We start from the raw sequence: 22,311 nt of genomic DNA, 5'->3' as shown, positions 1-22,311 counted from the left end.
AAAGCTTTGGCAGTCCTGGGCAGATCCCCTCTGCCCTGGCAGGATGGTGTGGAGGGACAGGGCACTGCGGGGATGACAATATCACACAGGAGCGAGTCAGCACACGAGGGTTTCCCGACGTCCATCTCACATTGCTCCAGCCCCGAGCTTCCCCTGGCACAGTGGTGGCACATGAAGAGAAAGGGTTGGTTTCTCTGTCTCCTGGACTCTCTTGTAGCCAGCGAAATGCTGGGGTGATCACACCATGCTGAGGGGTGATCCTTGCTGCAAAGGGTGCTGGGTTAGTCTCCGCTTTAACACACAGGCTGTTTCTACCCAGAATACGATGCAGCACCTAAAGTGGGGCTCGCTGGTGGCCAGCACTCATTAGCCATTAGCAGAAAGCTTCCAGCTCTGCTGGTGGTGAGTCACTGGGACAGTCTGGCTGGGGGAGCTCTGTGATCGCCCTCACCCGTGGTTATTTTTAGCCCCATGTGAGTGTGGTGCTCAGTGCCACAGACCAGCCAAGGCCAGCTGATTTCTGCAGCGCCTTTCGCCGAGGGTCTGACAGATCACAAGGCTTACCAGGGCTGTTTAACAGTCTGTGTCTGAAATGGCACCAGAAAGTCCCACGATATGTCCTTGTGATCAAAGGGATATGACATGTGTATATTCATTTCTGCTTCTTTTAATTTTTGCTCCAGTAATTTCCAAGCTCGAGCTCCTGGCTATTTCAGCTACAGATGGCTTGTGGTTTGATTCTCACGACAGGATGAGCACAGCCCTGCAAGCCATGCTATCTGGGCTCAGGAGCCATCACTCCATTAGGAAGGCCTAAGTAGATTTGGTCAGCCAGCTGGGCCTGCTGCCACGAGGCAGTCACGTCTCTGCTCGCCCTTGTCCCACATCCCCCATCACCATCCTCCACCTCTGTGCAGCATCCACACAGACCCATGCTGAAGTATGTGGGCAGCTCAAATGCAGGTTGTAATCTGTAAAATAATGGTTTTACTTGTTTATTTAATCATATTTTTTTTTCCCACATGCAGCTTTTCCCAGTTCCTCTCCAGACTCTTTCTAAGAAGATTGTACAGTCCAGGACCAATAGTACCTTAGTTGGAGTCTTTGCCATTATCCTGGTTTTTCTATCTGCCTTTGTCAACATGGTATGGCCATTAATTCCTTTTGATTCCCTCAGTTCTGCATGGTTTTCTTGTTGGTGCTCTGCAGCATTGTGACCCTTAAAACCACTGAGTTTTATGTGATCCTGCCAGCCTCTGCATAGTGCTGCATCCTGCTCCAAGTGCAGGGATCACCTAATGGGGACGGTGATGACTTTGCTTTGAGTTGCACTTTTGGGACCGAGGTGGTCTGGCTGTGCTGATTTCAGGCTCAGAGAAAGACGGCTGTTCTCTGGGGCCCTGCAGCTGCTGGCTTCTCACTTCTACAAATGGCTTTAAGTCTGAATGTGTTTTAAGGAAACCACTTGAATATTCCCTGCTCTGTATACATCTATTTCATTTTTTAAGACAAAGGGAAAGAGCAGGTAAAATGGGCCAGGGTTTAAGCTCTGAGCTGGGAGGCAGCTACAAAGACTTCACGTGGCCCTCTTCTCCTCTCAGCTCTCGCCCCAGCTGGGGCAGTGCTGATTTGCACTGGCACGGAGAGGCTTGAACACCTGAAAATCAGACCACTGATTGCTCTTGCCTCAGCATCCCTATATACACAGTGGAGATTTAGGAACAATTCTATACTCTGTTGAGCTACTTGAATGGGAGGCACTAGTGGCATTGGCCCCCTCACTGCCTTCCCTCATTGTCACCTACAAAGAGCTGGTGTGGGCTGCTGAGCACCATGCAGAAATTAGAGCTTGGGTTTTTTGCATAATGTGTGATTCTTTGCATTCATGAACTGCTTAGTGTGAACATCAGCAAAATGGACAAACGGAGCAGCACACGGGGGAGATCAGAATGGGCCTCTGCTGCTTCCTCAGCACAACAAAGCCTTTAAACCTTGCTGCTGAAGTCTTCCCTGTAGAAAGACCCCCAGCAGAAACTTTAGACATGCCGGGGGAAAGTTATCAGCCCAGAAATTCCCATCAGCAGAAAGAGAGCAACAGAGCAGGGCCCTATCACAGACAGCAGGATATTTTTCTGTGTGTAATATCTACAGCCCCTCTGCCTGTGAACCTCCCTACATAAAGCTGTACCTAAAGTTGAGCATGCAGCTAGCTTTCTGGAGTGCACAGCCTGGATTTTGTTAATTAACATTTTGGGAGAGAAAAAACATAGCCATTGCGCGTGCAGTAAAACATAAGCTGATGATTTCATGTTGTGTGTTTTACACATTGCTACAGCCATTTCCAAGGGGTTTTTTAATTGATACAAGCTATTTTGTTTTCTTTTCCTTATCAGTGCTGTAGAGCTTAATACTGTCTTTTTTTCCAGTTCATGTGCAGCACTGTGGATCTTGCCAGCTGCATGGCTGCTGAATACAACATCACTCCTGACCGGGTGGACATATGCCTTATCAGCAACCTGACTTCCAACTACAGCCTGGGCACATTGCAGGGATTCTGTGACAGTCCTTTGCCCAACTGCAACTTTCCAGAGGTATTGTGGAAAAATGGGTTTCAGAGGGTGGTCTGGAAAAAGGCTGTAAAACCTGTGTGACAAATCTCAGTGGTTCTGAGGAAAGGAAGTTGCTCCTGACTGACATTATAGAACTGGCACAGGCTACTACACTCAAACTTTAGTGTCTGAAGTTATTATCATGAGTCCACATTGATGTTTAAGTTCCTTTAGGGCTGAATAATCAGTAGGCTTTTCTAAGTGTTGGATCCTGCCTATAGCAAGAGAAATGGCCTTTCTCCATGAGGTCCTTAATGGCATGAAGAGTGCAAGTCCTTTCAAAGGAGTTTGCAGGTGCTCCATTTTACTTGAAAATCAGTTCCCTGAAAATCAATGTCTAGTCATAGACAGTTCTCTTCATTGTTTTATGTTCTGATGAAAAAATTTTCTTATATATTCTTTCAAAAGGTATAGTAGGTACTGGCCTCAGACAGGTTGGCAGCCCAGATAGTGGTCTGCTTCAATTTGCAAATGCAATTCCTACTTCTTCAGAACATCTTGTTTAAAAAAAAGAATGCTTCTAATGGGAAGAAAGAAAAAAAACCCACCAAACAAACAAATAACCCAACCCCAATATATTTTACACACTAGTAGAATACTTTACCAAAAAAAAAAAATTCTTTTTGCATAGCTAGTCAGGATCTTTCTCTGAGTTTTTAGGTCATGACTGCTACATGTGTTGTCTACTGGAAATTGAAAAGGAAAAAACCTGTCTAGGATGGGGACAGAATTTATGTCAAGGTCATGGGGACCTGACAGATTTATGGCAGATCTGTTATCATCCAGATGTCTAAGTGTCCCACTGAACGTATTTCCATTTAACCTCACAGGAATGTGATCCATATTTGATTCAGTGGGGTTTCTGAGACCACCATTACTGTGACTTTAAAATTTGCAGAGGCTTTAGTGCGTCTGCAGAAAGAGCCAGGTGCAAAACCTGGCACAGCAGAGAACTAGAAACAGTCTGTGCCCATCCTGAACTTGTAAGGAGTGTTGGTTCAGGACAGAGAGGGATTTTAAGCCATGAGGAACAATCCTTTTGCATGCTGGGGTTGCTATGGCAGCCTCGAGCCAGGTCCTGCAAGTCAGTGGGGTAGGAAGTGAGGAGTCCCTCCCCTGTGCTCTGCAGGGCACATGTTGGATCTGGTACAGGTGGTGCCTGTTGCTCCCAGTGCGCGTTTAGGAGATGGTGGGATCCTACACCTCAGTCACAGGGAACATCCACTCGTTCTCTAGAAGCTGAAGAGTCATAGAATCATAGAATCATAGAATAGATTGGGTTGGAAAAGACCTCCAAGATCATCAAGTCCAACCCCTGATCCAACTCCAATTACTATATCATGGCACTAAGGGCCACGTCCAATCTCTTTTTAAAAACCTCCAGGGATGGTGAATCCACCACCTCTCTGGGTAGGCCGTTCCAATGCCTGATAACCCTCTCTGTAAAGAATTTCTTCCTAACATCTAACCTAAACCTCCCCTGGCAGAGCTTGAGCCCATGTCCCCTTGTCCTATTGTTGGTTGCCTGGGAGAAGAGACCAAGTCGAGTACAAGCTGTACAAGTTATTTTCTCTAATTTAATATGTCGGCAATGACTATTAATAAATGAGCTCAGAACATAAGCATATTTCTACTTCAGCTAGGGCTTGCTTTTAACTGAAAGGATGGATTGCCTAAGGCATATGATACAGGGGTTTTTTTGCCAGAAATAGGCCTGTCCAGACAGAGTGGAAGCTTAAATCTTCACAGATTTGATAGCAGGAAGGTGATGAGCACCCTCAGTCTGCAATCACATTTGAGAGCACTGGCATGGTAAACACTCAGCCCTCTGGTTGACAGAAGCTGCTGCCCCACCAGGTGTGGCAGAGGTTCTCCAGTGTTACACACATGCATATCTGAAACTGCTGGCAGGAAAAATGATCATGGTGATGGGCATCAGTGTGTTTGTCCAGCCTGTTTCCTGCCAATGTAGTCAGTGTGTCACATCAGCAGTGACAGTACTTTCCCATTGGCCTCAAGTGGGTATCTGTCCTGGTGTGTCAGTTGCTAATAACCCTTGGTCCTGGGCGTTGTACAAAGATACACAAATCAAAGATACTGTCAAAGATACACAAATTTGAGTTCAGAATTTGGCCTTAAAGTACAAATTATTCCAGCATAACTGGGTGATTCTTTCTGCTGATTCAGTACCCGTGTCCAGGGCAAACCTACGTCACAACCTTGGGCGTACAGCTGTGAGCCCTGTGCTCTTCAATGTAAAGCACATAACACCCGAAGAAGAATGCCACAGTTTTCCTCTCCATCCATTCAGTTTTAACTTCTGTAACATGGGAGAATCCCACAGACCCAGGTTTACATGTTTCGTCAGCTCAACTACATAACTCCCAATCCCTTTCTATCCCTCTGTTTAGTTTCCTTTGTTTTCAGTTTTGATTTATCCAGCTGACACTCATCTCTCTTCTGGTTTTTTTTCCCCTTTTTGTCTTTATACAGTACTTTACCTACAGTGTCTTATTGAGTCTCCTGGCCTGCTCTGTGTTCCTTCAGATCAGCTGTATTGGAAAATTGATCCTTATGTTAATCATTGAATTTATATATGTTCTCATTGTGGAAGTGCCAGGGGTCAACCTTTTTGACAATGCAGATCTCCTGGTTACAGCTAACACCTAGTAAGTGCCTTTCACTTCTGAAATCTTCATTTCTTTCACCCAGTGATTTCAGTGTGGCATTAAGTGGATGGGAGTGCCAAGGCTGTGGTGCAAGCAAGGGAAGGGCATGGTACCAGAGAGGGCATGGCTGTAAGCTAAAGGCTTTGCCAGTACTACTCTCCACCTCTGGAGAGCTGGAGAGTACTGTTCCCTTTAAGATCTTTTTAATGTGGGAATTGACTAATGAACTATCTAATAATAACAGAATGTAACTGGAATCAGAGTGGATCTGTATTTCTTTTTTTCCAGAAATTGGGAGCTGTAGTTAGTCATTCTAACTTCTTCTGGTATTACAGTCCTAATATAGAAATGTCATTTCCCAGAAAAGAAAAAAAAGTCCTCCAACAAACTTAAATTGGCTCAGGGATGTGATAATAAACCACCACGATATATCAAACCCAGCTTGGGGTGGTGGAATGGTGGTGTTTGATGTTTGGCCAGTGATCTCCTGCCAGTTGCTGCTGGACACATATCTGCATTTGAAAAGCCAGTATCACAGCTGGGCTCAGCACAGTTCCCAGCAGAAGGGCCTGGGGCTAAGTGGGAGTAGACAGTTGCCCTTTTACTTACGAAAGGTAGTTTGTGATCAGCAGGTCACACATTAATCATGGTGGCAGCCTCCTTCCACTGACATGGTTACCCCTCTCCTGAAGGTCACACCAGGGGGGGAAGTTTGGCACATCCACAAACCCGCCCTGCTCCACAAGTTTTGTTTCTTGCTGGGAGTTGTGTTGTGTTAAGTCCTTGTTTTGATGGTTTCCCCTTGTAGGCAACAATTGTACTTGAATGTGAGTCAATCAAATTATGCCAATTTAGGTGAACTGTTCGTCAAGGATGATTGCTGTTGTTGCTCCTGCCTTGGACAGGAGGGTGGTTGAGAAGATTCCTATGGCCCTTCCCACTGCTGTCTTGGGTGTTATGAAATGGTTTGTGTAGTTGCTCAAATTTCTTGATGGTCATTAACCCTTTCAAGCCAGATGCACCTGGTTACTTCTGTCCTTCACATGAATGTTCCATGATTCTGTGATTCCTGTTTGCCCAATTAATGGATGTATAGCTTTTGCTGCCATTAGTGAAAGAAATTAGGTAGGAAACCCCATGGAGCTTTCTGTGGGGAGGTATAGGGAGAATGAGGTTTCCTTCCTTTTTATTCAGATATTATGTGTTCCATCAGCAGAAGCTATTTAGCCTTTTCTAACACAATCAGTGAAAAAAAAAAGCATTTTATATCTCAAAATATAATTTCATTCTTGAAATTCAAGCACTAAGCGAAATTACAGCACTTGGAAGTATAATTTACATCACTTCACAATCAAAATGTCAGTAATAAAGTGGAGAAGGTTAGCATGTTTTCCCAGAAATAGCTTTCTGTGATGCTGTATTATCTCTCACTAAATGGTATTTGTGTCATGGTTTAACCCCAGCTGCAACTCAGTCCCACACAGCCACTCACTCACTGCCCTGCGGTGGGATGGGGGAGAGAATCAGAAGGGTAAAAGTGAGAAAACTTGTGGGTTGAGATAAAGACACTTTAATGAGACATAAAAGAAAGAAAATAATAATAGTAGTAATAATGATGATAATAATAAAATAGTTAGAATAGGCAACACAAGTGATGCACAGTGCAACTTCTCACCACTTGCTGACCAATGCCCAGCCAGTTCCTGAGCAGCAGCTCCTGGCCAGATTTCCCACCAGTTCACATGCTGAGCATGATCCCATATGGTAGGTATGGGATATCCCTTTGGCCAGTCAGGGTCAGCTGTCCCAGCTCTGTCCCCTCCAAACATCCTCTGACCCTCCAGCCTGGTGGGGCTTGAGAAGCTGAAAAGTCCTTAGTATCAACTTAGTATCAACACTACTTAGCGACACTTAAGACATCGGTGTGTTATCGACATTATTCTCATACTGAATCCAAAGCACAGCATTACACCAGCTAGGAAGAAATTTAATTCTATTCCAGTGGAAACCAGGACACTTTGTTTTGTTCAAAAAGCTCCTTGGATGGCTATTTATTGCCCCAATGTCTGGTAACCTATTTGCGTGTTGTGGGAAATGGGAGCTCAGCATGTAGCACATAGTTCAGAGATGAACCTTATTGTCCAGCTGATACTAAAAAAAAAAAAATAAAAGGCCACCATGACCTCATACTACTTTAATTGGGTGCCCATTGTAGCTACATAATTACTGTCTGCTCTGCAGCCATTATGGTGCTCTGACTAATTAGAAGTGATGCAGATGTCACTTCACACTTCTGTGTACAAACCAACCCAGCATGCAACCAGCTAAAAGGCTGATTATAGCACGTTGGGACTTGCTAGACTTGACTGCAGCGACACACCAGTGCTGTGACACATGAAGTGGAACTGGATGCACAGAGATATTATCATGTTACCTTTTCTCTATGCAGAAGATAAAACTAATGCATTGGTTTTAAAGATATGATGGACCAATGTGGTCTTCTAAGTTGAGTTCCTGCACAGCGAAGCCCAAAGAGCTTTGCCCGGTGATTTGTTCATCAAGCCCATCAATTCTGTTCAAGCTGTGCTTTGTGATTTAGAGAGCTGTCTGTCCTTGCTGTCGTGGCTGTGAGATGTTCCTGTCCTATGGGAGCTGTTCCCAGAATGAACTGCCTTTCCTGCTAAAAATGTACACTTAACTTGAGCAGGAGTGTGTTTAGCAAGCTTCTCTCTGTTACCTTCCAGTAATTAAAGAGCCATCTGCTACTGGAAATGTCTGTTCCATGGGGGAACAACCTACAATGTAACACCAGTATTGCTTGCACTGGGCATCTTCAGTTATCCAAAATGTCATTGTAAATACAGGGTTTGCTGCATTTCATAGTCTCTGCTGAAGATTTTAGAGCAAGAGTAACACACACAGTGAACTGTCAGCCCCTGTACTAAGGGTCTGATCTGCCCTGCTCCTGTCATAAGACAGAGTGATAATGGGGAGCAGTGAGTCATCCTTGTCCAGGTAGTGATTTAGGGGAGCAGGGGAATCATGCTGCATGTGGGAAGTGTCTCCAGCCCCAGCTAGATCCAGCCTTTAATGTGGGAGCACCCAGGCATTTCAAACTGGGTCTGTGTCCAAGCACACATGTTCAGTGCTGGATCTGGCCAAGAGGCCGTGCAATAGGTTGTGTGCAAGACAACAGTGAGGTGCATAATCCATGTCAGAAGAAATTACATGCTCAGAACTGCAGAAAATGTCTCGGAACAAACAGGGTTAGAGAGTCACTATGCTTTTATTTTTTGATGTTATGTCCAGTTAGGCCCCCTTGACTATTTTGATTTTGATGATTTCTATCTCTGATTCTGCAGTGAGGTTCCCACCAACACCAGAAAACTGTGGCCTGAAGCTCTCTAGAGAGCTGTGAGATTCTCAAGCTAAACATGTAGCATGTTAGTAGCCTGAAAAGTTTCAACTGCATCAATGACAGTACAGTAATTTTAGCACTGATCTCCTTCTTTCCATTTAAATGGTGTTTTAAAAGGTGCTTGTACGTGGTTCTCAGCCACCTAATACTCCACCCACACTTGAGAAGAAACACAGCAGCATTAAGCAATCAATCAGGAGCTCAGACAGCTGTTACCTACCAGAAAGCTCCATTCCATCCTTTCACTGTCAAAAAGCACACCCTCCATCTTCCCCAGAAGTTCTGCTTCAAAGTTCTTTGCAGTGTAGTGAATGGTAATAGGAATGTGCACTTGTGTGTGGTACCCAGAGCTGGGCACAACACTGATGGTGAGGAACTTGCAGAAGAAGGGAGCAGGACTAGAGTTAAAGGAATTAAACACATCTCCCAGCCACAGTAAATGGAGAAGAGAGGAGCTATGCCTCACAAGGTATTAGCGCAAAGCTTTCTTCCTTAGGTCAAATTTTCCAGTCTGACCTAATGAAGTAGTGATGGATGCACAGGCATTTGCCAAGCATCCCACACTGATATTAAAATCCCAAATGATTCTTTCACTGTTAATGCTTCTTAGGTATTTTAATCACATTAACCATGTCGCACCATCACTCTGGATTTTTGAGTGTAGCTCACTCAGAAGCCTGTTTTTCTCCTCCTCCTCCCATCTTTTAGTAGTTCTGTGCTTTAAAAGGGCTGTAGCCCCACACAGTGTTAGAGGTGCCACACTGCAGAGGTGCTGTGCAATGATGTGCAGAAGGGTGAGCGCTGCAGGGAGTCCCTCTCCTAACCTTGTGTTTGTGCTTTTTTTCAGCGTCTCTGCAAACAATACATCGTCATGGTGAGTCACTTTGGCATGAAATGTTTTTATGAGTTTTTGTTGTTAGGTATTTTCTGTTCACAAGGTGCAATATCAGCATGTAAACTCACCCCAGCAGTGTCTGGTATTTGACTATGCATTGCTGTGAGCTGGTACAACACAGTGCAAATGGCCTAAGTGGGCTGAGTATTACACTTTTGTGTGTATAGCTACTCTCAGAGCATCCTCTTTCCTGTGGGACTTATGTCAGCTTTCTCTATAGAGCATCTTATAGCATTTATTTGTAATACAAATCAAAGATTTTATCAAAATAATATTTTCACACTGTATAACTCTGTAATTCATACTTGACAGTTTCTATTAGCCTGCTTGTCAGAAGGGATAGGAATGTGCCTTAGTGCCCATTTCAGCTTATAAAACACTTACAAAACAAAGGCCATTAAGAAGTGACTAATTACAAAAGCTGCAAGTGTAGAACAGTTCCAGACTTCCAGAACTGGGAGGCTGGGGAAGCCAGTGCAGGAGACAGTGAGGAGCTGTCAGCATTTCGGTGTTGCCACACTGAGAGTGTATGGCCATTCTCCAAAAAGTGGCTTTTGTATTGATGATAACCCTTTCTAAGGAGTTGGATAACATTTCCAATTTCCAAGTTCTCCTTTAGAAACCAGCACCCATGAGCCAAAGTCCCCAACTTTTTGCAGGTACTGTTTGTCCCTTTACCAACACGGGCTTTGAGGGGAAAGAAAAAAAGCCTTTTCTTGAGGCTGGTTAGCCTTGAAGTGGGAACTGCAGAGTGTGGCAAAGCTGTGTTCCTCCACTAACTGGGAAGTTCTGCTCTTTCCTTGGCTGCAGCTCCCCAGTGATGACACGAGTGGCGCTGAAGATTGTGACCCCTGTCATCATTACCGTCTTTGTCCTGGCACTGTATTTGCATGCCCAGCAAGTGGAATCCACTGCAAGGCTTGATTTCCTCTGGAAGCTTCAGGTTAGTGGGTGTTGGCTGTGTTGGAGGATCACACAGTCATTGGCATTAATATAGAACTACTGAGCTATTCACTGTTGAGTTGAGGAGTGTTATAAAGTGCCTTTGAATTTAATCTGGATCTGGTTTATAACTGGGCATGCTAATAATGCTCTGCTCTTCTTTGGTACTTTGCATACTCTGTGCTTCTTATCCCAGTTATTTACTTCAACCCTTTGTTTCCTTGTAAATGCACTTTGGATGGTCCCCACAGTAAAGGGTTATAGATCTGAAGGTCGAGATTAATGAATTTGGGCAACTGAGCTGTTACTGCTGCAGGAACCTGTAATATAACACAATTTGTAAATATGGGAAGCTCATATTCACTGCTGAATTGCTTCACAGAGTTCAGTGAGCTTTAGTTTGCTGTGTTCGGGGGTGTGAAAGATTCACATTTGCATTTTCATTGACTTTCCTGTTAAGCAGTGGGAACTGGCTCGATGTCCAGCCTTCATTAGACCCCAGGCAGCAGCACTGGATAACCAACACACTGTGGATAATGCCACACTGTGCTCCTGTCTCTGGGTTCACTGTTAATGTTTTCAGTTCTTGTGCCCACGAGTGATGCTGGGGCTGGAGAGCCACAGGACTGCAGGTTTTGTATAGATTTTTTACCTTCTGGGTGGCAGAGCATCATTCTAATTATAGGTCTTTGTGGTTTGAGTACAAGGCATTGAGGAAGCAACAATTAATTAAAGCTCCTTGGGAAGCAGATAAACATTGTTATCCTCATTTATAAATGGTAAAGCAATGGAAGGGGTGAGCTGAGTGATTACCCAGTTCAGGGACCAGAAATACAACAACGCTGGATTCTGGCATTATTCTGTGCCTGCTTTTACATACTTGTGTGCACATGAAGAGATGGACCACCTTCCACCACAAAACACAAGTTTCTGCATCTTGCTAGTTCTGCTCTCCTGTGCAGCTTCCCCTCTTCCTCTGTTTGTGTCCTCCCTGCAAGTTCAATTTCAGCTTTTTTCCCCTCCCCAGAGCAGTTACCAAAGGAATAAGCACTGTCTCTCCCTCCTAAACTAGGCCACTGAAGAGAAAGAGGAGATGGAGGAGCTGCAGGCCTATAACAGGCGCCTCCTCCACAACATTTTGCCGAAGGATGTGGCAGCCCATTTCTTGGCTCAGGAGCGGCGAAACGATGAACTGTACTACCAGTCTTGTGAGTGTGTGGCTGTCATGTTCGCCTCCATAAGCAACTTCTCCGAGTTTTATGTGGAGCTGGAAGCCAACAACGAAGGGGTGGAGTGTCTGAGGCTGCTCAATGAGATCATTGCTGATTTTGATGAGGTAAGTCATGGAAAATCTGGGTGGACAGAGTGAACTGAATCAATGAGTTTAGTTGGGCTTTGCTGAGCTCCTGAAGGAAGGAGTGCCATGCTTGCCAATCCTTGTGCCATGCTTGCCATCTCCTTGCTCTAGAAGTCTTTAGTTTTATTTTTTTTCCACATTAAAATCCCCTCTATTCCTGTGTTACACCTCTGAATATCTAACCCCTATTTCTTCCTATTCCTTCAGTAGTGGAGGCTCTGTCCAGTACTTTTTAGCTTTTGTACCAAGGCAAGGCATGTGGCAAGGACATTACCAGCATCTCTATGTTTGTCCAGGTTTATTTGCTTCTTTTGCTCTTGTGAAACAGATAATAAGTGAGGACCAATTTCGGCAGCTGGAGAAGATCAAGACCATTGGCAGTACCTACATGGCGGCGTCAGGCCTCAACGACTCCACTTACGACAAGGAAGGGAAGACACATATCAAAGCTCTGGCTGATTTTGCCATGAGGTTAATGGACCAAATGAAATACATTAATGAACATTCATTCAACAACTTCCAGATGAAGATAGGTAATGTCCCTGTGTTCACAGGATTCCTTGTTCGTAGTAGTCATTCTGAGCTGGGGGTTTTATGGAGAGTTAAAACCATAGATCTTACCTTAGCTGTACAGTGATGTGAATTGTCTTGTGCCTGGTGACCACTTTGACCTCTGTGCAACATCACAGCAGGTTTTTTATGGTATAGCACCATTATTACTGAAGCTCCCAGGAGAATTAGGAGCAGTTAGGAAGCTGGCCTTGGTGGAGAGTAGCTCTTACTGCAGCACAGTCTCACGTGGTGGTTGAGCTCATTTTTGCCTGTGATGTCCATCCTGCCCACACCCGTGGTTCCAGCTCTGCCATTCTTGGATATTAAACTGTCTTTCAAGTCAGGGAATATAAAGCAACAAAAAAGGAGAAAAAAATGTGAGGTTGTCAAGTGTGTAGTTTGTTCTGGAAGGCATCCGGGCTGCTGCCTTGCAGGCCCTCAGCATTGCAGCAGGTGTGTGCTGATTTCCAGGTGAGCTGTTTGCTTGTTATCCAGATGGAAAATAAACCTTATCTTGTTATTTGGTACTGGAAAATAGCTCTGGGTTGAGCAGATCCAGACTGAGCTGCCAGTCAGGTAGGCATAATGAATCAAAGAAGCCAACTTTTTTTTAAACATTTCTTTCCCCACAGTTTGACTGTAGCTTTACGTCAGGGTTAAAGCACAGCTAGAACCAATGAACCTCAGGATGTTTTTTTATTGTCTGAATAATAACTTGCTTCATGTGGATCTGAGTGGATTTCTCCTCTCCTTCCAGGCCTCAATATTGGTCCTGTTGTAGCTGGGGTGATAGGAGCCCGCAAACCCCAGTATGACATTTGGGGCAACACAGTGAATGTAGCCAGCCGAATGGACAGTACAGGTGTGCCTGACAGGATTCAGGTAAGGCATCCACTGGAAAACTTACACAGTCAGCCCTGTGTCACTTATGTGTTTTGAAACTTAATTAGAATTGGAATTTCAGTTTCATTTTATTCCTTTATGCCGTACATTTACTTAAACATAACTGAAAGAAAAGCCACCTAAGGAATGCCGGTGGAACCGGCAAGTTTTGTCTTTTAATCATGAGCAACGGTGCAACCTTTAGTCAAAAACTTGCAGTTTAGTTCTGGGTGGAAGTGTTGAGCTGAGCATCCTTCCCCATGTGCCTCATTGGCACTGTGAGCACAGTCCTGCTCTGATCCTTGCTCCCATGTGCTGTTTGGCTGCCTGTGACAGTAGGAGGATTTATTTTCCAAGGGCTTGATTCAGATTTGTATTTCTGTAATTCACTTTGCTGCTCACAGTGCCATGTGTGGTGCAAGGCCAGCAAGGGTCCAGGCATCAGCAGGATAGGGATATATAACTAAAGAGGATGTTTTAAGGGGTTAATGGAAACTGTCTGGTAATCACACATCTCCTTGGCCTTCAGACATGACCTTTCCAGTGATTCAGTCCCCCTGTCCTGCTTTTGCTGAGCCAATGTCCACAGTAACAGTGTCATTCCTTGGGAAAGTATTGAAGGGTTATAAAAATAGAGTAACTAACTGATGTAAAACCCAGGAGGGGCAGCCATGCTGTTTCTGTGACTGTCAGTTAACTGGATTGGTATTTATGCAACACTCTTTAAGTTTCCCTACGAGATGGTCTGTGGACAATTTTCATTCTACTTAAGCAAATCAGCACAGCAATGTTGCACCAATAGGAAGTCAGAAATGGAAATACTTAAAGCCACCTGGAAAAGGGTGAGAAAATACATTGTAACGATTAAATAAATATCATCTCAGGAAATCTGTTATTCTGCAGAACAAAGGATTGTTATTGACTGGCATCTGCAAAGAGAATTTGGATGCTGGCTAGAGTATTCCATTCAATGTCTGCCTCATTGCCCACTACCTTCTTCATAAAAACAATACCCTGATTCCTTCTAAGCTGTACATCCACTATGTAACTTCTACCACATTTTTTAGGACTTTTTAATAAGTTTAACTTGTTTTCTTACTACCACACCAGTCATATAGTGAATGCATCTGAGTAGACTGAAATGACTGGTGTCTTTTTAAAAATGTGACTCATTTGTTTCATTTTATCCTGTGACTTCCTTGAAACATGTAGTCCTCCCCAGCTGTGTACTGTGTGAGACTTCTACTGTTTCTCAGGTTCTAAAGGTTGTGTTTCTTCAGCAACTTGTGCCAACCTTTTAGTTAGGGATTGCTATGCAAACATCGATTGACTTAGGAACAAAACAGTTGATCCTTCTTTAATTTTGTCCATGGATTACTCCAAAAGCAAATGAAAAGACTGTATGGAAGACATGGCAAGTATCTGTTTACTTTTGTTTATTCTGCAGGTAACCACGGACATGTACCAGGTTTTAGCAGCCAACAACTATCAGCTGGAATACCGAGGGGTCATAAAGGTCAAAGGCAAAGGGGAAATGACCACCTACTTTCTAAATGAAGGGCCTCCCATTAGTTAGCACCAACTGCAGCGTCACGCAAAGACAGATTTTGCATTACACAGGATTGTGAATTGGAGAAGAATCATTTTTGTGGCAGTGCAGCTGAAGACGTGGCGCAGTTGAGACTTCACACAGTGACTCTAGAGCTGGTATCAGCAAACTCTTTGGCCTCCCATCACGAAAGGCAAGTGAAAGAAACCACCTTGGAGTTGCTCCTGGCTGAGTGCTAAGTCGACCAAAGATGTGTACTACAGAGTTCACAGATAAGACATGAATTTGGAATTTTTTAAAAAGGCTGCTACCACAGGATGATGTAAGAAGCTATTTAAGTATTTATCGATGCAACACAACATTTACTTGGTTGAAGGAATGTATGATTCACTACAAAGCATTACTTTGGAATGGATTTGCACTCCCATAATGTTTCCATCCCATACTGCCAGCTATTTGAAGTGTACCACTGTGCTTTTATTAGCTGTTTTGAATGGGCTTTCAAAACTGACACCCACTGTTGCAGCACACAAAAAGGCCTTTCAGAAGGGCATTGGTAATGTTTTAGTGTGAAAAGACATTATAGCCTTGGCCCCCTCTTCCCTTCTTCTACATGGCTCAATGACTGCTCTTCTGAGGGGGGCTGGCACACCTGACGAGGGGAAGATCAAGATAAAGGAAGATGGCTCTACAACCATATTTATTAAAAAGTCGTCTGTGCTCTTCTTTGGTATCTATCAGTTTACATGGGAAAGACTAGATGTAAACAAGAGACATTTTGTGGGGGGGAGCTCCCCTGAAATTTGTTGTGGGTTTTTTTGTATTTTTTATTTTGTAATATTGAAAACATGGAGATCTAACAGATATACCAAATTCTATATTTTGTAAATTATATATAAATTAGAAGGCAGGCTGTCCACACCAAGGTGTGGGGGGAGGTGTATATAACCTGTAGACTTTTGTGTAATTTTTTTCTGCATAATACTCTGAACACAGACTTGGCAGTTTTCAGATTATAACTATACAATCAACCAACAACAAACAGGTGAGTTTCCAGGCTGAATCAGATGCATTCTAAAACGAAAATCCAGAAAAATCTACAACCCCAAAGAAGAGGAAAAAACCCACGGTAGTCACACAGTTGTTCCATGCAGCATTCAAGCGGAGGGTGGCGGCTTCCCAGTGGAACCAGGACCTTTGAGTTATAGCTACTGAGATGGTATCAAACATGTCAAAAAGAGCTCTAACCAAATCTTCTAACTCTTAACAGGAGCTCTTATGAGAAAAAAAAAAAAAAGCTCATTCGAACTTTTATTTTAAAAAAATTGTTTTTCATAGATGGTCTTAACAGAATCCTGCTGATCTGCGAGTTGTCTGATATTGTAACTGCCATTTGAACACTACAAGGAACTATGTGCTGCAGCATCGAGTTGACTTTCTTGTAGTAAGCACTTAAACTGTTACAGATTTTTCCATTTTCAGTAATTAGGTGATCTTCAAAAAAGATTATGATGGCAAGGGTGTATATGAGGTGGTCGACCTTGAAATACAGTGCCATTGAAACTGTGCTGGGCATCTTTATCACTAGTGGGGGGGTTTATGAATAGTTCACTGTTATCATTTATGTACCTTTTCTAACTATTAAAGAAAAATCCCTTGATATTTTATTAAAAAAAGAAAATAATTTAAAAAAGCTATATTTTTTATATTCTATGAGGGTAAAGTTTTGATATTGAATTTGGCTAGCACTAAAAATTACTCCAATCTTTTGACATTTAATAAAGTTCTTTTTCACTCTTCTCAGGGCAGCATTATTATAGTACTAACAGCTTAATGATTGCACTATGGTGGTGGTGGTTTATTTTTTCCTACTTGACAATGAGATTAAGTGAAAATCCATGGGCCTGTCTTAATTAATTTGCTATATTGCCGAGCATGACCCAAGCATTAAGCCATTTAAACATGAGCTTAAATGGCATCGCCCCTTTCCTTTTCCCTTCCACTAGGAAACATCTCTGAAAAGTATAGTATATTGACTTCTGTAAAACTGCCAAGTCTGCCCTTGTACTATACTTTTGCTCCTTTACATCTTTCCTGGTTTGCAAAATACTTAAGTTGCATCATGCTGTTATGCCTTTCTCCCCCTCCTCCACCTTCCATCCCTCTTGCCCCCTCACTGAGTTTCATTACCTTCATGCCATACACTCGGTTTTAGGTTTGCTTTCTGCTTTCCAAAAGTCTGCAGTCTTCTTAACTTTTGATTCATCTTATGAAGTTGTGTTGTCGATGAAATTTCAAGTCCCCAGTATCTCTAGCTGTGATTGTTGACAGTGTGTCATGATCATTTCAAGGGGTATTCACACACTCTTTACTCTGGATCTTGCAAAAATGGATACAGTTATGATTTCCCATGGAAATTGAAATCTATTTAAGTAATTTAACTATATTAAACACTGTTTCACTGGTTAAGTGTCTCTGTTTTATTTTAGCTGCATCTGGCTAGTGAGGAGATCAGACATCAGTTGTGTCGGAGATACTGGATCTGCAAATAGAAACACCCAGTTCTTGTCTCCTTAAAATTCACCCCAGCACCTTAAAATTCATCAAAATGCTTTTTGGATGGGAAAAAGATGCATTTGGGGAAAACTTTTCATCCAGTCGATGTGTACACTAATTGAAATGAGTGGGCACAGCACTGGGGGCTCCTGCCTTCCCTTCCCTGGGGAATACCCTTCTCCAGATAGTTAAAAAACTGTGCTTACATCAGATAATGTCCTAAACTGCTGTTTGTATGATTATGTAGGAGAGCACAGAAAGTATTAAATAGTTCTTTACCAGCTTTCTTAAAGGCTGATACCTTAAGTACTTCATGGCTTTTTGTTACTGCAGCTGTGTTCTCAGTACACTCATAAAATCCCTCCTAACCAGTAACAGATTCTAAGTAATTTGGTTCTTAGTTGCCTGTGTAATGTCTTCTCAAGGAAAAAAAGTCAGCTGAAAGCGGCAGGGTTTTGTTTCTCAGTTACACTTCAGGCTTCTGTTAATTGGTACAGTTACTTGTAGCATTTCCTTTTACCTGTAAAGGTTGAAAATGTTGCATTGGCAGGCACTGCTGCCTCCTTCCAGTTGTCTTTGAGAGGACCAGCACCAAGGTGCCTACCTGGGGAATTCTTTGGCAGAGGTGACGTACTTTTAAAAACTTTTTTAAAACACAAGCTGTTTGTTTTTTGTTTGTTTGTTTTTTTTAATAGGGCACGCACACACAGATTTAAGGTATTCAGTTATACCAGCATATTTAACCACAGTGCTACAGTGAGGCTTTGTCAGCTCTCCTGAGACTAACATTCCAAGGCAAGTGGGTGCACAAGAAGGACCCAAGGGATGTTTGCTGGTGTAGCCTAGCCCTTTGGAGTCTGTAACTAGGCAATGCAAAGTTCCAGGGTGATCCCCAGCACAGAGCTGGCTGTGAGTATCTGCCTGCACATAAAAAAAATGACACATTTAGGATGCAACAAATTTGTTACATTTGTGTCCAACTCCACAAAGATCCCCGGCCTTGCTGTTTGTGCGTTAACACAAACATGGACAGCATCATCTGGCCAAAACTATGCCCAGAGGCAAAAAATTTCCTTCTATTATGTTTCCCAACTGCTCCTCAGGGCACCATCACTTCTAGACTGAATTTGGGGCAGGGCCTGGAGACAGAGTTTGGGATGCTACTGCGAAAAGGGCAGCTCAGCTGATTTAAGCTGAAAAACAATTTCTATGCTTCTGACCCACTCTGTCCAAGGCTTTTCAATTGAAGGGGCAAGAAGGCCTTGGGGAGTGGGGGAGGGAGAAGTAAGAAAATTGAATTTCAGGCAGGACAGGGGGCAGCAGCAGCAGCATTTTCCTGCCATCTGGCAGCCAGATAGCTTTCTGTAAAAAGCAGGGTTATATTTTTTAATTTCTGTCTCTGAGCACTTCTCAGTCCCCCCTGTCCTGCTCTGCCCTGGCCCTTGGGTGCAGCACTGGTGAGGCGGCCGTGCTGTTGGTGCCAGCCCTGTCCCCGTGGCTCCTGCTGGGAAAGCAGGCAGTGGGTGCCAGGTGGGAGCTGCAGCAGTGGTGAGTCCAGCACTGACATGCTCAGAGGTGCTGCTGCTGCAGTACAGCACAGGCATTTCAATAAAAAGCTCCACAGGAGACTGGCTTGAGAGAGAGAACTTCCCTGTAAGCAGCTGAGATCTTTTCTTTCAACACAGAATTTCAGATGCAAATAACTATTGCCATCTACTGGAAACAGACTTGTGGAGCCTCAACCAGGCAGTGTAGGATCAGGCTAAGAGACACAAAACCCCTTCCACCATGGGGAAAGGGAGAGCACATTACAACCTACAGGCCATTCCTTCCAAAGTAATTGATTATTCACAAACTATCAAATGCCAACTTATAGATAAGCAAAAAACAGTCATCCCAGGGTGTGGGTGTCATCACCCAACTCCCCACCACCACCCTGGCAGCACAACAGTCAACTGTGCAAACAAGGTCCTTCCATACCTGCTGCTGCTCCTCCCCCCTCTCTCATGGCATTTCCACAGCAGCTCCAGCACAAGACACAGAGCACGGTCTCCTTTGCTTTGGAGTGTTGCCTGGTGCTTGACAACTCTGGTGTGCTCAGTGTACAGGTTAGTGGACAATCCTACAGTGGTCTCACATGTTCCCAGTGCGAGCTGAGCTGGAAGCCCAGCTGAGCTGGTAGCTCTGAAGCCCATACCAGTGCCAGGTCATACAGGGCCTGTGCTGCCCCCACTACACGTTCCTTAAACCTTCTGAACATGTACTTGTCACCTACCTGTCTCAGGAGGCTTTGCCTCTGAGGAAGGAAGAAGAAAATGTTATCCAGGAAAACAAATATTCTGTAAATGCTCTGAACAACTTCTGCACAGCTCTATACAGTCAGGAGAGCAAACAGGGCTGTACCAGTAAGTGCTCCATAACGTTCATTAGCAAACATTTTGATCAATAAAACTGATGAACCACAATTTTGTTAAGTAAAAGAAGCTGGTCCAGACCCTGTGAGATCATTAGGCCTTACCAAAATAAATAGTAGCTGGAATATCTGACCAGCTATGGAAGTGACTGGAAGTCAGTGACTGGAAGTACACGTGTAGCTAGATGGTCGGGGGTTCCTCAGACTCCTCTTGAGAGATCATCTGGACTCTTGTCAGCACAGGGATGAAACTGCCACTGATGCAGATCTCCTACTGCCACACCCTTCTCATCAATTACCCCACATCAGGGAAAACCCCTCCTGTATATTAACACCATTCTGAAAGCATGGACTTCTGCAAGCTGTAACATCTATCTAGAATGCTATTTATTCTGACAAAAAGCTGATTTAAAATAGCATGTGCTTAGTGTTTGAAAATATCAATGGGCTTCTTTTTGCAAAACAAACCAAGAAAGCAAAAAAGAATCATAACATAGTAGTTGCAGTGAAAATGGGAAATGAAAAGCAGGAAAAGTAATATCCCTAAACAGATGCTCCTCAGTCCTAATGATAAGAAGAGTATCAATATGTTAAATAGTCCATGGTGACTGTTAAGTAATCACGATGTCTGCAAAGGAAACCAGTTACCATCATCATCTAGTTCTCTGCTAGCTTTGATATAGCTAAAAATCAATCTAAGTAACACAGATATATTCCCTCGTGGAATGCTGCATTCTTTCTGCACCTCAGTCTCCCCTTCTCTGGGTATTTTCTTATATACATCATAAACACATGTGTGTTTTACATGAAACTGTGAAAGGAGAAGGAGCCTACAGACTTTTCCAGGGCCTGAAAAGTTATTTACTAGCAAAATCTGACAATTCCCAAATGAGACAAGTTTTTATCCCCAGCTATTGGTCCAGACATTGAATACAAGAGAGCAAAACACAATGAAAAATCCCAGAAAAATACACAAGGAAAAATGTGATTAAATCCTAGAAGCTCGAGACTCTGAGGTAATCAAACCTCAAACAGCATTCTATATACCTTGTGGATGTCAGTCTTTTGGTCATTCCTTCCTGAAAGTAAATATAAACACTGACACCTTATTCAAAGAAAAATATGTTATTGTGGGTGTTGGATGAACCCTTCCCAACCTCAAAGAGAAGCATTTCCTTTCAAATACAGCAAGAAATGGGCTCTGCTTCTACTAAATCTCACAGAAAAACTGAGTGACCACCAATGGCCTTCTGCAATTCAAACTAAAATAAAGCATGTTGTTCAAGAGAGTTGTCATCTTTCACAATTTCATCTTCCTAAGTCTAGTAACTCAAGTATCTGGTAAAATGAGCAGGGAAGCTTCTACTATTTCTCTGAATGCTGAGTTTGTAAAATCAAATGGGAAATCCTGGGAATTTTCAGCAAATTTTCACCTCCAACTTGGTCTGCTGTATCTTGGTTCTCATCTCACACAAAATGTCAGCAAGTTCTAATATTGCAGTCAACCTAAAACATGCTAAAAAGCTATGTTTTTAGCACCTAGTAATATCAGGTAATGAAGAACAGTCATGCTCATTAACTTTTCATTGTGAAATGAAATTTTTATCAGTGCCATAAAAACAAGCAAACAAAACCCCAACTGTCTTCCGTTACACTGACAGTTGCATTTGCTCACGGTACCTGCTAATCAGCAATTAATTTAACACCACCATAATAACTGGAATGGAATAATGGCTCCAGATGCTATGACAAAGGAAGTTTTCATTCCTTAAAAATGTATCTTTAGGAATAGCAGGAAGGAAAGGTGCCTCAGAGAAAACAAGATTCTCTGCCAACATACAAACTGAAGCAATGATGCAACAAAGAATTTATGTGAACAACAGCCCAAGTTAAAAACTAAGCAGTACTTCAGGTATTCATAACTGCCTCCCTGCTTATCAAGAGGTGAAAAAATAGGTATAAGGACCCTGCTAGACTCTGTGAGCAAAATAAAACCTGTTTTTATGCTTAAAACATGAATAGCTCTATCTTCCAATCACTGATTTTAAATGGTAAAGGACTGCTCTTCACCTTTTCTGGTGTCTGGAATTCAGAAAGGTGGAGCAAATGCTAATAATACAGGCAAACTTCTCTGTGCTAAACAAAGGCTGTTTGCTGCTCGCTGCTCTTGTGGATTTTTAAAATACTTGTGGTGTAAACACTTCCTACAATTCTTGTAAGCTTCAATCCAGTCCTCCTCTTTATCATTTCCCCTATTTCTGAATTCCCAAAACAAAAGCAGACCACGTTCCTGAACACGTTCCTCTTCTGTGTCTCTAAGTGGGGAGGGAAGAGAATTAACTGCAAAGCACCTCACCCCCAGCACCAACCTTGGAACCTGGGCACCAAGCTGTCTTCAAGGGCTTCAACTCACACATCAGCCTGAGACATACCTGCTCACTTCAACTACAATTTCATTCCCTAATTCTC

At 43.2% G+C, this 22,311-nt stretch overlaps 1 protein-coding gene across 1 annotated transcript in view; it reads left to right on the top strand.

The window, feature by feature from the left end:
• ADCY5 (adenylate cyclase 5) overlaps positions 1 to 17,342 on the top strand; it is a 208,384-nt gene extending 191,042 nt beyond the window's left edge. Inside the window, exons 13-21 of the mRNA XM_064661405.1 lie at positions 1,029 to 1,145; positions 2,427 to 2,591; positions 5,103 to 5,278; positions 9,544 to 9,570; positions 10,402 to 10,534; positions 11,606 to 11,869; positions 12,219 to 12,423; positions 13,200 to 13,324; positions 14,772 to 17,342. Of these exons, the coding sequence (XP_064517475.1) occupies positions 1,029 to 1,145; positions 2,427 to 2,591; positions 5,103 to 5,278; positions 9,544 to 9,570; positions 10,402 to 10,534; positions 11,606 to 11,869; positions 12,219 to 12,423; positions 13,200 to 13,324; positions 14,772 to 14,900 (1,341 nt within the window). The 3' untranslated portion in view covers positions 14,901 to 17,342. The remainder of the gene's footprint in view (positions 1 to 1,028; positions 1,146 to 2,426; positions 2,592 to 5,102; positions 5,279 to 9,543; positions 9,571 to 10,401; positions 10,535 to 11,605; positions 11,870 to 12,218; positions 12,424 to 13,199; positions 13,325 to 14,771) is intronic.
• The last annotated feature ends 4,969 nt before the right edge of the window (positions 17,343 to 22,311 follow it).

This window comes from Pseudopipra pipra, chromosome 7 (genome assembly GCF_036250125.1).
Source record: "Pseudopipra pipra isolate bDixPip1 chromosome 7, bDixPip1.hap1, whole genome shotgun sequence".
Classification (NCBI taxonomy): domain Eukaryota; kingdom Metazoa; phylum Chordata; class Aves; order Passeriformes; family Pipridae; genus Pseudopipra; species Pseudopipra pipra.
This window is presented reverse-complemented; position numbering and strand designations above follow the sequence as displayed.